Consider the following 15,716-nt stretch of genomic DNA (forward strand, 5'->3'; position numbering starts at 1 on the left):
CTAGATTTGAACTCAATTCTTCCGGACTCTAAGCTCAACACTCTATCCATTGCACCATCTAGCTGCCAGGAAAACTCTGGGTGGATGAAAGTAATATCAGACCCAAGCTGTTTTATTGAGTTGCAACAACCATGTTGCATATGGTAGTTATAGCAATATTTCCTGATGTCACTGACCTTTTTTTTTAATGATTTGCATACTCGTTTCCTAGAGGTAATATGGTACCATGAGAGTTGAGTCAAGTCAACCAAAATTTTATTAACCGGGGCAGCTCGGTGGCACAGTGAGTAGAGCACCAGCCCTGAAATCAGGAGGACCTGAGTTCAATTCTGGCCTCAGACACTTGACGCACTTACTAGCTGTGTGACCTTGGGCAAGTCCTGCCCTCCCCCCCTCCAAAAAAAAATTATGAACCACCTGCCGTGTGCCAGGCACTGTGCTAAGCACTGGGGATACAAACACTTCCTGACCTCAAGGAGTTCACAATCTAATGGGGAAGACAACATATAAACAACTATGTATGGAACAAGATGTACACAGGAAAAATTGGAGATAGTCTCAGGGAGAAGATACTAGTTATCAGTGGGACCAGGAAAGACTTCTTTCAGAAGGAAGGAATTTAGCTTAGACTTTAGGGAAGCCATGGAAGTCAGAAGGGGGAGGGGAAAAGGGAGAAAATTCCAGGCAGGGTGACAGCCAATGAAAATGCTCAGAGTCAGGAGATGGAGCATTGTGCAGTGGGGCCAATGTCGCTGGATCATAAAGTATATTGAGGGTAATAAGGCGTAAGTAGATTGGAAAGGTAGGAAGGGGCCAGAGTTATGAAAGGCTTTAAAAGCCAAATACAGGATTTTCTCTATATATTCTCTTATCTAAGAATAGAATATAAGCTCCTTAAGGCTAGAGACTGATTGGGATTTTTTTTTCCCTTTTCACATTCCCAGTAACCAGGACATCACTTTGTAAGGAGTTTTTTAATACCTTAAAATATTCTAGAAATGTAAGCTATTAATTATTATGAATTATTGTTATCAGGAGCTCAATAAATGTTTGGTAAATTATTGTTCTTGAAGAGTTATTGGAGTATGGAGAGAGATGAGCTAGAATCCTGCCTCTCCCATGATGGCCACGTCAAGGAAACCTCTGGGCCTCAGTTTCCTCATCTGTAAAATGGAATTAATAAACACCTTTATGAACCTTAGAGGTCGTCTAGTCCAGCCCTCTCCTTTTATGAAGGAGAAAACAGGCCCAGAGATGTTGAATGATTTGCCACAATCACAAAGTTAATAAGTACTTAGCTCTGCCTCACTTAAATCCAATTCAAGAGCAAGTCAAGATATCACCTATTTGACATCCTCTTAGAGAATAGAAGGCAGAATAACCACAACAAGCGCAAGAACCCAGGTCTGAACTCCAGATGCAGTGTCCTTTCTGCTTCCCTGCAATGCCCGTCTTCCTTCCCTACCTGCCTCAGAATGGTCATGAGGATTCAATACCATAGCTGTGAAAGCACTTTGCAAATCAAAACGCTCATACGAAGGTCAAGCTGGGTCAGAAAACATTCCTCCTGCATCTCTTCAGTGCTAGCACTTGTTGAATGGATCCAAAGAGGAGACGTGGACCGCATCCTGTGGTCTCTCTCTTGCTTTAAAGTTAACAGTGGGAAAGGTGACAGCCCTCTGAATTCTTTCAGCCACACATTTGCCCCATGGAGGACCTCAAACTGAGTCAACCCAGCTGGGTTCAGAACCGTGGGCAGAGCTGAAATCTTTTCCTACTCCAAAAATTTGTCAGAACAGAGTTGGTTATGGGGCTTTGCCTCAGGAGTGGGCCTCTTGGTATGAGAACTCACAGACAGGCCTGGATGGTTGTCGTGTTTCTCTTGCCCACATAAGCAGTGTCTTGACTGGTAATGCAATACGTTTTCAAGCAAGTTTATAACTTTCAGAAGTTTATATATTGCATTTTCCCCTCTTTAAAGTTGTGGGGTTTCCAAAAGTGTCAGCATGCCATTGAACTGTAATTTTCCTTGGGGCTTTTGGGGAGCAGACACTTCATTTGCAGAACCTGAGATTGTTTGTTCTATAGGAGAAAGATGACATTCCTTTTTATGAGCCACCTTAAAGAGCAGAGTGGAACAGTGGAAAGAATGATGGACTTCCAAGTTACTAGTACTTGTTCAGTCATTTCACTTGTGTCTGATCCTCTGTGACCCCATTTGGGGTTTTCTTGGCAAAGATACTGGAGTGGTTTGCCATTTCCTTCTCCAGCTCATTTTACAGATGAGAAAACTGAGGCAAATAGGGTTAAGTGACTTGCCCAGGGTCACATAGCTAAGTGTCTGATGTCAGATTTGAACTCAGGAAGATGAGTCTTTCTGACTCTAAGCCTGGCACTCAATCCATTAAGCCACCTAGCTGCTCCAAAGTCGCAAAGCCTGAGTACAAATTTGGACTCTGCTTCTCTGTGTGGCACTGGGCAAGTTCCTTAGGAATAAAATGAGGGGGTTGGACAAATGACCTCTGCCGTCCCTTTTGGATCTATGATCCTTTTATCTTAACACTTAAATTTCCTGTTAATATGGAAATGGAAGGAGGAGATAGTTTCGAGAGGGAAGAGATTTGAGGAGAGCCACACAGAAGAGATAACTGCTTTAATTTACATTAGCAATTTAGTTATCAGTCACTTATACTTTAGTGTGAAAGAAGGATCCTGGAGCAAATTTTTTAAATGGGGAGAAGAGAGATTAACAGGACTCTGGCCACCTGAAGAGGGAGTTACGAAGGGAAAAAAGAGTTTGAGAAGGGTAGAGCAAAGTGAGAAAAATGACCTCAGCCTACTTTACAATTTTGCCTAAGGCTAGGCATGTAGGCATGCATGGGGACCACTCAGACTTAAATTGGGTCAGAAATCCGGTGGATATCCACAGAGGCAGACTCACTCTCCTCTCTCCTCTTTCCATATAGACCCACACAATTTCTATTCCTCATTAACATCACCCCAAGGTGTGGGAATTCTTTATAATCTCGGCAACTCAGGTTTATAGCAGCCCAGAAGCATCAAAGACACCTAGCTCCATTCCCTGTGAAATAGACGTTTGAATTATTTTTGCCCACAGCTTTGCACTCCTGGGAAGGAATATGCAGTGTGCTTTAAAATCTGCATACGTTTTCCAAGGCCATCAGTGGATTTCTGATGAAAGATTAATATCTGCTTGCTGACACTAGGGATAGCTCTTCATTTAGGAACTGTTTAGAGAGATAGATCTCTTTCTTACTCTTGGACTGTGGCTGTGTCACTTGTTTTGGTCACTCCTCACTAGTCGAAAAAGACCAGCTTACTGTTAAAGGTGAGGTCTTAGCTAATTCCCATCCTGGGCACGTGATCTTCCCTTCTCTCCTGCCACTATTTTTCATCTTGCTTTTCATGAACTTGCCATTGCATCCTAATTACTAAAAGGGAAAGGATTCTGGTTTTCTTTCACAGCATGCCTCATTTTGTCCTAGAACCAGAACCAGAAACCCTTCAATCAACTTATCTGGGAAGAATATCTCTTCTTACAATAGCAGTACATATCACACAGGAAGGATTCAGGTTATTTTTGAGATTTCTTGAAAGTTGTTGGGGAGTTTCTTAGCTTGGATTCCTAGAGAGTTCTGGGAAAATCTCACCCATCACCAAGTTCACTAGCCTGGGGTGGGGGTGGGGGTCAAATAAAATAAGGAGCCAAACTGAAAGAGAAAGAGATTTCTTAGTGAACTAGGGAAGACCACCTGCTATGTGGTCAATGGAGTTCCTTTTAGCCTTAGGTCTCAGTGTGAACCTGGGATACACCCAACCATGACTTCTCCCATTTTGATACTACTATTGCACTGAGTTTAGACCATACAATTTCTCATTTACTTATGTAGAACAGAGATGTTAAACTCAACTAGAAATGGGGGCCACTAAATGGTACTAAAAGTCCCTGCTGGCTGCATATTGACTTAGAAAACCACATATTAATGTCAACTGTGTTTTATTGTATTTTTATTTATTTTGTCAAATATTTCTCAGTTATGTTTTAGTCTGGTTTGGGCATCATTCAAGGGTGTTGTGGGCTGCAGGCAGCTGGTGGGTCTTATTTTTGACCCTCTGATGTAGAGGATGGGGAAGGACCTGTTGTTTCATCAGGATGGAGATATTCCCCCACCATAAGTCTCAACAAATCTATGAATTAGCCGACAAGTCCTAAGCTCTCACCTATGGCACATGAAGGTTTAGTGACTTGTTTAGGTTCACATAGGAAATAAAAGTTAGAAGGACTTAAACCCATGTCTTTATTAATCTATGCCTAGCACTCTATTCACTATGAAACACTGCCTTTAGTTAAATACTGTCTGGTATTGTTTTGATTGTTTCATGAATATTAAGTAGATTATAAACTCCTCAAGGGCAGGGACTATGACTTGTACTTTCCCCCTATTGCACATAGCACCCATTCATTTAGTCAGTCAGTCATTTATTCAACAGACATTTATTAAGCTCTTACTATATGCAAAGCAAAGAGACAGTTTAGAAAAGACTCTGTCCCTGCCTTTAGAGGGCATATAGTCTAATAGCAAGAGGAGACACAAGCTCATGGTCACTATGATACATAGTACTAGATGGTAAGTACATTAGAGAGTTACAAAACAAAATGCTATATGAAATCCGAGGGCAAAGGTCATTACTGGTGGAAGACTGGTGAATGGTTTCATGGAGGAAGTAGCATTTGACATGTAACTTCAGGGTGTGTAGAGATTCACCAGGTAAAGAGGGGAGAGAGGACATTCTGGGCATAGGGAACAGCATGAGCAAACACATGGGATGAGGGAAAACAGAAGGCAGTTTTGTTGGATAGAGGGTAGGTTGTCTAGTCTGGCTGAAGAGTATGCACATGGAGGGGAGTAGTAAGAAAGAAATCTAAGAAGGTAGGTCACCCCAGATGTTGGAGGACATTAAATTCAGGCAAAAGAGCTTGGACTGTATTAGTAGGCAACTGGAAGCCACTAGAGATTTTTGAGCAGAGGAATGCATTATTCTAGTAGCTATATGAAGGAGGCTTCGGACCAGGGAAAGAGGAAAGGCCTTTACTAGGGTAGTGACCATCCCTTGACTCACTTCTTAAAGACTCACTTGACTCACTGAATGGGCATTACCTTAACCAAAGTAAGAACCTGAAAAGGCCTTAGCCTAAAAGGGTCAGGGTCTCCCAGTGCATCCTGGGCCATCTCCAGTCCTCCTGGTGAATATCAGGTCACTGGATCCAGATGGCTCTGGAGGAGAAAGTGAGGCTGGTAACCTTGCACAGCCCTCCCTCACTCAAATTAAAGTCAACTGCAAGTCATGTCATCATTTCCCTGATGTCATGGTCATCTTCGAGAATGAAGGACAAACTCAACAACAACAACATCTAATATCTATAAAAGATAAGGAGAATCACCTCCATTTTTTAAAAAAAATAAGGAACCTAAGGTCTATACAAACTAAGTAATACTTGTGAAGTCACAATTCAATAACTTAATTCATTCCAGACCTAGAACTTGGATCCCTAGCTTCTATGTCCTATTGGCCATACGTTCCCATTTTGCTTCCTCCCCCCAACCTCCCCCCCCTCCAAAACCAAAAACCAGAACATTTTTTCCCCTCTGGGATATAGGGCCCAAGACCAATGAATGTTTTCTTCTCTTCCTATGACTGACTTGTTAAAGCACAGACTGAACAAATATTAGTAATGCCTCTGAACATCAAAGGAGTAGCTAAGGCTAGAAAGTTAGGTGATTAATCTGTTAGATTCGGATTGGAAGTTCTATCCTGGCCATGCAGGTCTCAGCCGAGTGAGAGGCTTTATTTATATTTGGCCTTGCTTCTAAACAGCTCTTGTTCACTTTCATTATTTCAATTCTGCTCCACCAGTCTTCCCATGATATCACCCTACTTTCCATAGTCTTTAGAAGCCCATTCTCAAGGGAGGGCAGAATTGCAGAATGAAACATTGGCCCTAAGGCTGAAGAGCTGGGCTTGAGTCCTAGCTTCAGTGCTTACTACTTATGCGGCCTTGGGCAAATCATTGGATTTTTCCGAGTTTCATTTTCATAGTTTGTAAAACAGGGATGGATTTTATACTACCTAGATTGTTTAAAGCAAAGTGTTGTATAAATGAAAACTAATATAGTTATTTTGGTGTCAATAGAAGTCAAGTAGGGCGGCTGGATGGAGTAGTGGATAGAGCCTTGGGCTTGGCATCAGGAAGGCCTGAGTTCAAATGTGGCCTCAGGCAAGGCAAGTCACTTAACCCTGTTTACCTCAGTTTTCTCATCTGTAAAAATGAGTTGGAGAAGGAAATAGCAAACCATTCCAGTATTTTTGTCAGGAAAACCCCACATGGGGTCACAAAGAATTGGACACAACTGAACAACAAGAAGTCAAGTTTGGAGTTACTTGCACAAACCCACTCTAATGATGATTTTTCATACCTGTTATGTAGCACTGGACAATAGGCTCAAGGATGCTGAGATTAAGTCCCAGCTGATTAAAATTACATTGACTGGCTGAACCCAAGCCAATCACTTAAATTCATTGAGCTTGGGCACAGTCGTTTATCATCTCTGGGTCTCACTTTTCTGTAAATGGGGGGTGAACATATTGATCAACTGCCCAATCAATCCACAAGCATTTGTTAAACAGCCACTATATGTCAAGCACCCAGGGGACACAAAGATAAGTGAAACAGTTCCTTCCCTTAACTGCGCCAATACTCCATCAGGGAAAACAACACAGCACATAGAAGTAAATGCAAACATATACACAGTAAACACAAAGTAATCTCGGGAATGGAGTAGGCTGCAGGCCACTCCCAGCTGAAAGGATCAGGAGAGACCTTGTGACCCAAGTGGTGTTTGAGCTGAGCCTTGAAGGACTACAGATTGTAAGGGGAGGTAGGGTGAGGAAGGAGTGAATGCATTCCTGGCATGGGAGATGACCCATACAGAGGCAGGGAGAAAGGAGATGAAATGTCTATGTGGAACGAGACATTTTGCTGGAAGACAGACTATAGGAAGAAGAGTAATGAATGTGTAATGAACTTGGAAACAGAAAATGAGGCTGTAGGTAGAGAGCAAAGGACTTTGAATACCAAACTGATGAGTTCATCCTAGAGGCAAATGGGAGCCATGGAAGCTTTGAGGTGGGTTGGGTGGTGGTGGAGTGCCATGGTCAGACCTGTGTTGTAGAAATATCTTAAAAGGAATAGAAAGTTGTACATAATAGATTTGCAGTTTCATGTGCAATCATCTCTTTTTTTGTTATACTATGTTATGGAGATGCTTGTTTTATTCCATAAATTAAAAAATTTAAAAAATATATCATTTTGGTAGATGTATGGGGGATGGATTGGAGAAGTGAGAGATCTGAGGCAGGGAGACTGATAAGGAAAGAGGATGAAGACTATGTGACTTCACTCTGGCTCATGCCCATATCAACAAACCAAATTCCTTCTTACCCAGCCCTCAAAAACCTTGAGTTTCAGCCCATATCAGTTTATGCAACAAAGAAGTAGACAAGTGTCATTTTTAGACAGTACTCTCTCTCTATCTCTATCTCTGTCTGTCTCTCTGTCTTTGTCTCTTTGTCTCTCTCTCTGTCTCTCTCTCTCTCTCTCTGTCTCTCTCTCTCAGATATTGCCATTCTCCAGGGAAATGTCTTTGACTAAAGTGGTCTTTTTTGAGTCAGTGATAACATCAACTCCATTCTGGGCTTAATGGTAATTTGTTGCAAAATTCTGGCACGATTTCCTTCCCCCACCCCCTACTTTCTTCTTAGAGTAGCCTCTCCTACCCAAGGTAGAATGGAAACTCATTCACTCTTGGAATGATTGTGAGGTCTGACTCATGTTTCTTCTGAATCTCTCATTGTATCCATGTGAACTAGGTGGGAAGCATTTCCTGGTGCCCATTACTGGCAGGCCAGTAAAGGTGGGTTCTGAGGAGAGGAATGTTGGAGAGGCAGTCACCCATCTAGGGGTGATTTGAGGAGCTCTAGGGAAGGCATTTCCCCAACGCCAGCAAATTCTACCTTGATTTATTAATTTCTTTGGGCTAGTCATTATGCTCTAAAATGCAAATGCCACTGGAGGAGGGGTAATAAACGATTTCACCTGAATATTAGAGAGTTCATTTAGGAAGTATTCTCTCCTACTCCAGATTATGAATGGCCTTGAATGCCAGACAAAGGAATTTGTACTTAAATCTAGACAATCCACAAAACAATAATTCAAACTCTGATTTGTAGTGTTTGTTAATTTCTTAGGTGTAAATGTTTACACTGAAAATTTAGCCATCAGCTTACTTGCCTGGTTCCAGCATACTCCTGGGTGGGGGGTGACCTGTGGGATACACTTTTCTTGAGAATTCTCCACTTGACTTTATAGGATTTTTGCCTAAATAAAAAGTTTCCTCCTCCCACACCATCCTCAACCCAAATGCTTTCCTTCTCCACCCTGTCCCCCAGTCTTTGCATTTAGTTAGCAAAAATAGAAATTACATGGCTACTTAATCTTGAAGCAGCTGCATCAGTTGAAGACCAGGAGAGTCACTTCTCCTCTCTGGCCTTCTGTTTCATCATTGGCAAAGTAAAGAAGATAGATTAGGTGACCTCTGAAGTGCCTTCCAGCTCCAGCTTTCAACAATTCTGCAGTGCAAAGGGATGTGTGACTAGATGGTAAGATGTTGGTGGGAATAGATGGAAAAAAAAAACAGATTTGGAAATGGAAAAGACTTTAGAGGTCTTCAAGTTTAACTTCATTTTACAGATAAGGAAATTGAGGTAGAGTGAGGAAGTGACCTATCTAAGGTCATTTGGCTATTAAGTGTCTGAGGCAGGATTTGAACTCAGGTCTTCCTGACTCCCAATCTAGTGTTCTATTATGCTATCTAATTGCCTAAATTAAAGTGAAGGGTGGGAGTGGATAATGTCCAAGGTCCCTTCCAGCTCCAAATCTATTAACCTATTATTCTTAAAACCACCCTGTGAAGGAGGTGCAATCACCATTTTATAGATGAGGAAACTGAGGCTGAAAGAATAAGTGAGTTGACTAGATCATACAGCTAGTAAATATTTGAGGTAGAATTTGAACTCAGCTCTTCTTAATTCCAAGAAAGATAATTCACTCCATGAGTGGTGTCAAACTCAAATAAAAAAGGATCTTTATGGGTGGCATATTGGCTTAGAAAACCACAAATTAACATTATCTGTGTTGTATTGTGTTTTTATTTATTTTGCTAAACATTTGCCAATTATATTTTAATCTGGTTTGAGCCATGAGTTTGACACTTCTACATTACACTTCATCACCTAGCTGCCTCTGGTAGAATGTAAAGTTCTTAAGAACAGGGGTTGTTTTCGTTTTTTTTTGTCTTTGTACCTCCCCTGCCTAGCCCAGGGTCTTGCAACTACCAGGCTTAATTGCTTGTTGAGCTGTGTTATCTAGAGTAGTAGGTCGGAAGAGATCTAAACTGAATCCTGCCTGTCCAATTTACTACCTGAGTAACCTTCACTAAAACTCTTGGTCCCACAGGCAACTTCCCAGGATTTATCTACTAAATTACAGCTTACAGGTGGGAGAGAGGAGGTTTACACACCAAGAGTTCCACAGCTGAGGAAACCACATGTCAGCACAGGACAAAATACACTGATTTTTCCCCCCGGCACCTTATTCATTCCACAATAAATATTTAATAAAGACCAGTTATGTTCAAGACAATGACGAGAATGCTAAAAAAGGAGCCAGGCATAGCCTTTGTCATTGTGCTTTGCCAAATAGTTGGCTCAACCTTCCGAATACTTGGATTTGGGTTCTAATTCTATAGGAAGATAATGGCCTCCCCCTAAAAATCCTCAATGGTTTATCAAAGGGAGAACCCAGTTTCTGACAGCTCTGGCTATCCATCCACAGCATAAGCCAGAAGCCCTCAGACTATTTCAAAAGGAAAAACAAGCAGGAAGGCTATCATTTAAAAAAAATTTAATAATATTTTATTTTCCCCCAATTACATATAAAAACAATTTTAACATTCATTTAAAAAAAGTTTTGAATTCCAAATTCAATCTCTCCCCCCCCCCTCCAGACAGTAAGCAATAGGTTACAAAATCCATATTAGTTGTTTTGTGGAAGAAAACTCAAAAGCTATCATTTCTAAGAAACTTCCAGATCATTTTCAAGGTAGGCCATTTGGTGCTTACCAAACAACCAAAGAACAAAGACTTAGAGAACTGCTCTCCCCCATTTAATTGGGGGTGCTGATGAGTTTCTTGTATATTTATACCTAGAGTCTTACTGGCCATATGTCCCCCTTGATATTCAAATGCCCAAGGCTAATATTCAAATGTGCAACCCCAGGGAAAGCCATCAGGATCTGATCTGATGCTTTGACCAAGATTATTTCTAATATCTTCAATGTGAGACTGCTAAGGTGAAAGCTGTACTTTTTGTGTCATGATATACGTTTTCTATGGGTTTGGCTTTCTTTTCCCTACATGTTCTTTTTTTCCCCCCTTACTCCAGTACATAGGCTGTGTTGAAGTGCTGCAGTCGATGAGATCCTTGGATTTTGGCATGAGAACCCAAGTTACAAGGTAAGACCATGGCATGGCAATGAACTTTAAAGCCATAGTGGAAACCCAACATTGTTTCTTGCTGTGCATCTTGAGAAGGAATAAGTTATTCCCTCCCACTCCTTTTGTTCCTTTGTGGGTTTTCAGGATGTATGGGGAGACATCCTGGTATAATGAGGTAGATAGTTGGCTTCAGAGTCAGAAAGACCTGAGAAGTTCTACCTCTGAAATTCTCTCGAATGGATATAAAAGTCCTGCCATGTGGAAACTGAGGCCTTTGACCTGTTCAAGTTCATACAGGTGTTTTTTTAAGGGTATGTATTTAAGCCAAAATTTTGTTTTTATTTATTTTTTCCATGTAACTTTTTTATTTCCTTAAATATTTCCCAATTACATGTATAAATTATTTAACAATCATTGAAAAAATTAGACTTTCTATTTTTCACTTTATTTTTTCATATTTTTTTCCTTTTGATCTGTGGTTTCTTTCACAATATGACCAATAGAGAAATATGTTTTACATCATTGCATATGTATAACATATCAAATTATTTACTTTCTCAGGGAGGGGAGAGATGAGGGAGGGAGGGGGAAAATTTGGAACTCAAAATTTTTTTAAAATGAATTTTAAAAATTGTCTTCATATGTAATTAAGAAGAAATAAAATATTATTAAAATTTTTTTGAGTTCTAAATTCTCTCCCTTCCTCTCACTCACCTCCCTCCTTGAAAAGGCAAGCAATTTGACTTTTATTATACATGTAAGGTCATGCAAAATATAGTTCTACATTAACCATGTTATGAGAGAAAACATAAACAAAATTCAAATAAAAATAAAGACAATGTTAAAGTATGCTTCAGACTGTATTCATAGTTCATCAATTCTCTCTCTGGAAGTGGATAGCATTTTTCATCATGTGTTCCTTTGGAACTGTCTTGGATCATTGTCTTGATCAGAGTAGCTAAGTCTTTCACAGGTGATTATCCTTACAATATTGCTGTTACTGTATACAATGTTCTCATTGTTCTGCCCACTTTACTTTGTATCAGTTCCTATAAGTCTTCCCAGGTTTTTCTGCAACCATCCAGCTTGCTGTTTCATACAGCACAATAGTATTCCATCACATCATGTATTGCAACTTATTCAGCCACTCTCTAATCAATGGACATCTCCTCGATTTCTATTTCTTTGTCACCATAAAAGAACTGCTATAAATATTTGTGTACACATAGGTCCTTCCCTCTTCCCTTTTTGAAAAATCTCCTTGGAATACAGACCTAGTAGTAGTATTGCTGAGTGAAAAGGTATGCATAGTTTTATAGCTTTTTGGACATAATTCCAAATTGTTCTCCAGAACAGTTGGACTAGTTCACAACAACACCAACAGTGAATTAGTGACCCAATTTTTCAACATCCCCTCCAGCATTTGTCATTTCCCTTTTCTGTCATGTTAGCCAATCTGATAGGTGTGATGAGGTATCTCAGAGTTGTTTTAATTTGCCTTTCTCAAATCAGCAGTGATTTAGAGCATTTATTTGTATGACTGTTGATAGCTTTGATTTCTTGTTCATATCCTTTGACCATTTATCAACTGGGGAATAAATTTGGCTCAGTTCTCTGTATATTTGAGAAATGAGTCCTTTATCAGAGAAACCTGCTGTAAAATTTCCCCCTCGGTTTCCTGTTTTCTTCTAATTTCAGCTGCATTGATTTTGTTTGTGCAAAAGCTTCTTAATTTCATGCAATAAAGATATCTCTTTTGATCCCTGTAACTCTCTCTATCTCTTGTTTGGATATAAACTCTCCCCTTATAGGATTTTGTTCTTAAATATTCAATTCACACATAATTTTTTTCTCGCAAATACATTGCAAACAGTGAAGTCAACATATAGTGAGATTGGAGGACTATAGTAGTTAGTGTTTACTTGGAGTTTCTATACTAACTAGCTCAGTTAAGTCAGAGTTTTTCAAATTATTTTCAATGAAAACTGAGAGGCTCTACAGGAAAGGGAACTTATAGGTAGAATGGTTTTTTGGAGGCAATCAGGGTTAAGTGCCTTGCCCAGAGTCATACACCTAGTACATGTCTAAGTCTGGATTTGAACTCAAGTCCTCCTGACTCTGGGGCCAGTGCTCTATCCACTGTACCATCTAGCTGCCCCTTGTAAGTAGAATTTGAAATTTGATTTTTTTTAATTGTTGGATTAAAAATATTTATGGTAGTACTAGTTTAAAATCCAATTCTTTTGTATTTCTCCAAGTCATATTCTTATCCAGCTAAAGGAAGGTACTGTTTCACAAACTGTCACAAACTTCTTGGGAGCAACAGCTATTTCATTTCCCATCTTTGTATCCTTGGCACCTAGCACTGTGCCTAGCACATAGTGGGCTCTTAGTGACTTTGAATTGAATCTTCACCTTGTAGGATTGCATTTGTTTCTGAGTTCAGTCAAAGACAGTACCTTAAAGCAAATGGTATGAGTTCTGCCACCTCTAGGCAGAAAGTGTAATAATTTTGTTTTACAGCAGCCAAGGGGACATGGAATAATCTAGGCTCATAGAATGTTAAAGCTAGGACAATCTTAGAGTTCACTTAGGCAAATCCCTGCTCCTCCCCATTTTAAAGATGAGGAAAATTAGGCCCAGTAGTGTTAAGTGACTTGCCCAGGGTCTCCCACAGCTACCAGAAGGCAGAGCTGGGAATCAAACTCAGGACCTCTCAGTCCATATCCAGAAGTCTTTCCACTGCACTGTGCTATGGAAATTATATTACAATTCATGCAAACTCCAGACACAATATGAATATCCAAATAAGGATAGAGACTAGACCTGTGATTTCATTGAAATAGAAACTTCCTCTGTTAATGTAAGGTCAGTACCTCTTCTGCAATGTATAGTCTTAGAGAGCATCCTAGAGCATCCCAGAACATTGAGAGGATAAGGGACTTTTCCAGAGTATCATAGCCTAACTCATTTACTTAGTTTTTTTAAGATACGGAGTTGACCACAAATTCATTTTAAAGCAATAAGATCTTTCATACTTGCATCTTCTTATAATAACTCAGATATTATGTATTAATTTACTAATTAATAGATTTAGCATTGCAGTGAGAAATTTCCACTGTTCATCTCTCCTGGTAGTAGAAATTTTCTATGAAAGGGAAAAGAGGGACATGGTTACAACAATATCAAAACTGTCCCTTCAAGGGCACAGATTGATCTGACACAAGCTATATAACAGGAGATGAACTCCCTTAGCTCTGTTTGATTCTAAGGAAGAGTCATGGTAAACAGCCAATCAAATAGAAAGTTCCACATTATTCATAGGGTATCATATCCATGCTCAGAATTAACCAAGTAGGAAAATTTCCTATTCAGAAAGGAAGAGCACCATGGGAAAACTTTGTCAAGAGGCTCCTACCTTTGCAAGTTTGTCCCCTTAACTTTTCCCAGGGACAGACATCTACCTGTAGCAGTTCTCAGACCACACCCCCTTTGGGCAGCACATAGCATTCCCCCTGAATGGTGAACTATTGGCTTCATGACAATTCAGAGAATCATAGTTGAAATAAAAAATTTAGAATAATATCAGATTGTAGACCCACAAGATCTTACCTCAAACAGCAAAATTTCACTAATCACAGCTTAGAGCCAGGTTATTATTACTTTTGCTTATGTTTCAATGATAGTTAGCAATGAGCATATATGAGAATATTTCATTTGTTCTTCATTTATAAATTAAGAATAATCACATTCTGGAGTCTTACACATACAGCAGGTACATGATAGTTGACTCAATTGCCTTTTAACTCCTAACATAAAATGAAATCTTTGAATCTAAAGTCTATTGTTATTAAATTGGTTCAAAGATGTAACTTCAGAACATACTATTTATTAAGAGACACAATTTCATAATTTTCATCAGTGATAGTAATCTCAGATGAAAATTGCTCTTCACTATAAGGATTCTTGTAAATTTCCTCACTTTGGCTGGATGTTGTCCTAGTTTCTCCAACTTCAGTACTTTAGGATTTTACAACATGTTGTCAGCAAGACTGATAAGATCTTATGACTGCCCAAGTAGAAAGTCCCAATGAACCTCACAGATAAGGATAACTTAAAGAGGCATTTGCTACTTTTTCTCCCAATAGTAAGTTATTGGAATTATCCATTTTAAAGCAAATATACTCCATTAAACATTTAACAGTTTTCAAACATTTTTCCACATTCTGTTAATAGCTCAATTCATAATCTAACATAGCTAGATTCAAAGAGAAGTTACTTTTCTAACAGCATTTCTGATATAATAGTTTCCCAAATTTCACAATATAAGAAAAAATTATAATATACTTAATAGTATCCACATTATCATATATTTAAAACATGAAACAAAACCTATTGCTAGTCAGGTAACATCAGCTTACTTGAATGTATTACCAAATTATCTTAAATAGATATTATCACTTTTGGCATTCTCTACTGATTACATTCAAGACCAATATAGAGTACTAACATTTACATAGTGTATGCCCTGTGCCAGGCACAATGCTAAGCACTTTATAATTATGTGATCCTCACAACAACCCTGGGAGGTGTTATTATTATTATTATCTACTTTACAGATTAGGAAACAGAGGTGAAGTAACTAGCTTAAAGTCATACAGCTAATACATTGGTAAAAGAGGCACAAAAAGCACTCAAGAAAATAATACCTTAAAAAACAAAATTGGCTTAATGGCAAAGGAAGCCCAAAAATTCACTGAAGAAAAGAACTCCTTAAAAAGTAGAATTGGCCAAATGGAAAAAAGAGGTACAAAAGCTCACTGAAAAAAAAATGATTCCTTAAAAATTAGAATTGGACAAGTGGAAGTTAATGACTCCATGAGACATCAAGAAACAATAAAACTAAGTCAAAAGAATGAAAACATAGAATAAAATGTGAACTATCTCATGGGAAAACCAATTGACCTGGAAAATAGATTGAGGAGAGATAATTTAAAAATTATTGGACTACTTGAAAGCCATGATCTAAAAAAGGGTCTAGACATCATATTTCAAGAAATTATCAAGGACTATTGCCCTGA

At 39.1% G+C, this 15,716-nt stretch overlaps 1 protein-coding gene across 1 annotated transcript in view; it reads left to right on the top strand.

The window, feature by feature from the left end:
- Nucleotides 1–15,716, top strand: part of SHC4 (SHC adaptor protein 4) — a 156,082-nt gene that overhangs the window by 26,864 nt on the left and 113,502 nt on the right. Inside the window, exon 2 of the mRNA XM_036735874.1 lies at nt 10,583–10,653. Within this exon, the coding sequence (XP_036591769.1) occupies nt 10,583–10,653 (71 nt within the window). The remainder of the gene's footprint in view (nt 1–10,582; nt 10,654–15,716) is intronic.

Source organism: Trichosurus vulpecula, chromosome 8, assembly GCF_011100635.1.
Source record: "Trichosurus vulpecula isolate mTriVul1 chromosome 8, mTriVul1.pri, whole genome shotgun sequence".
In the NCBI taxonomy this organism is placed as follows: domain Eukaryota; kingdom Metazoa; phylum Chordata; class Mammalia; order Diprotodontia; family Phalangeridae; genus Trichosurus; species Trichosurus vulpecula.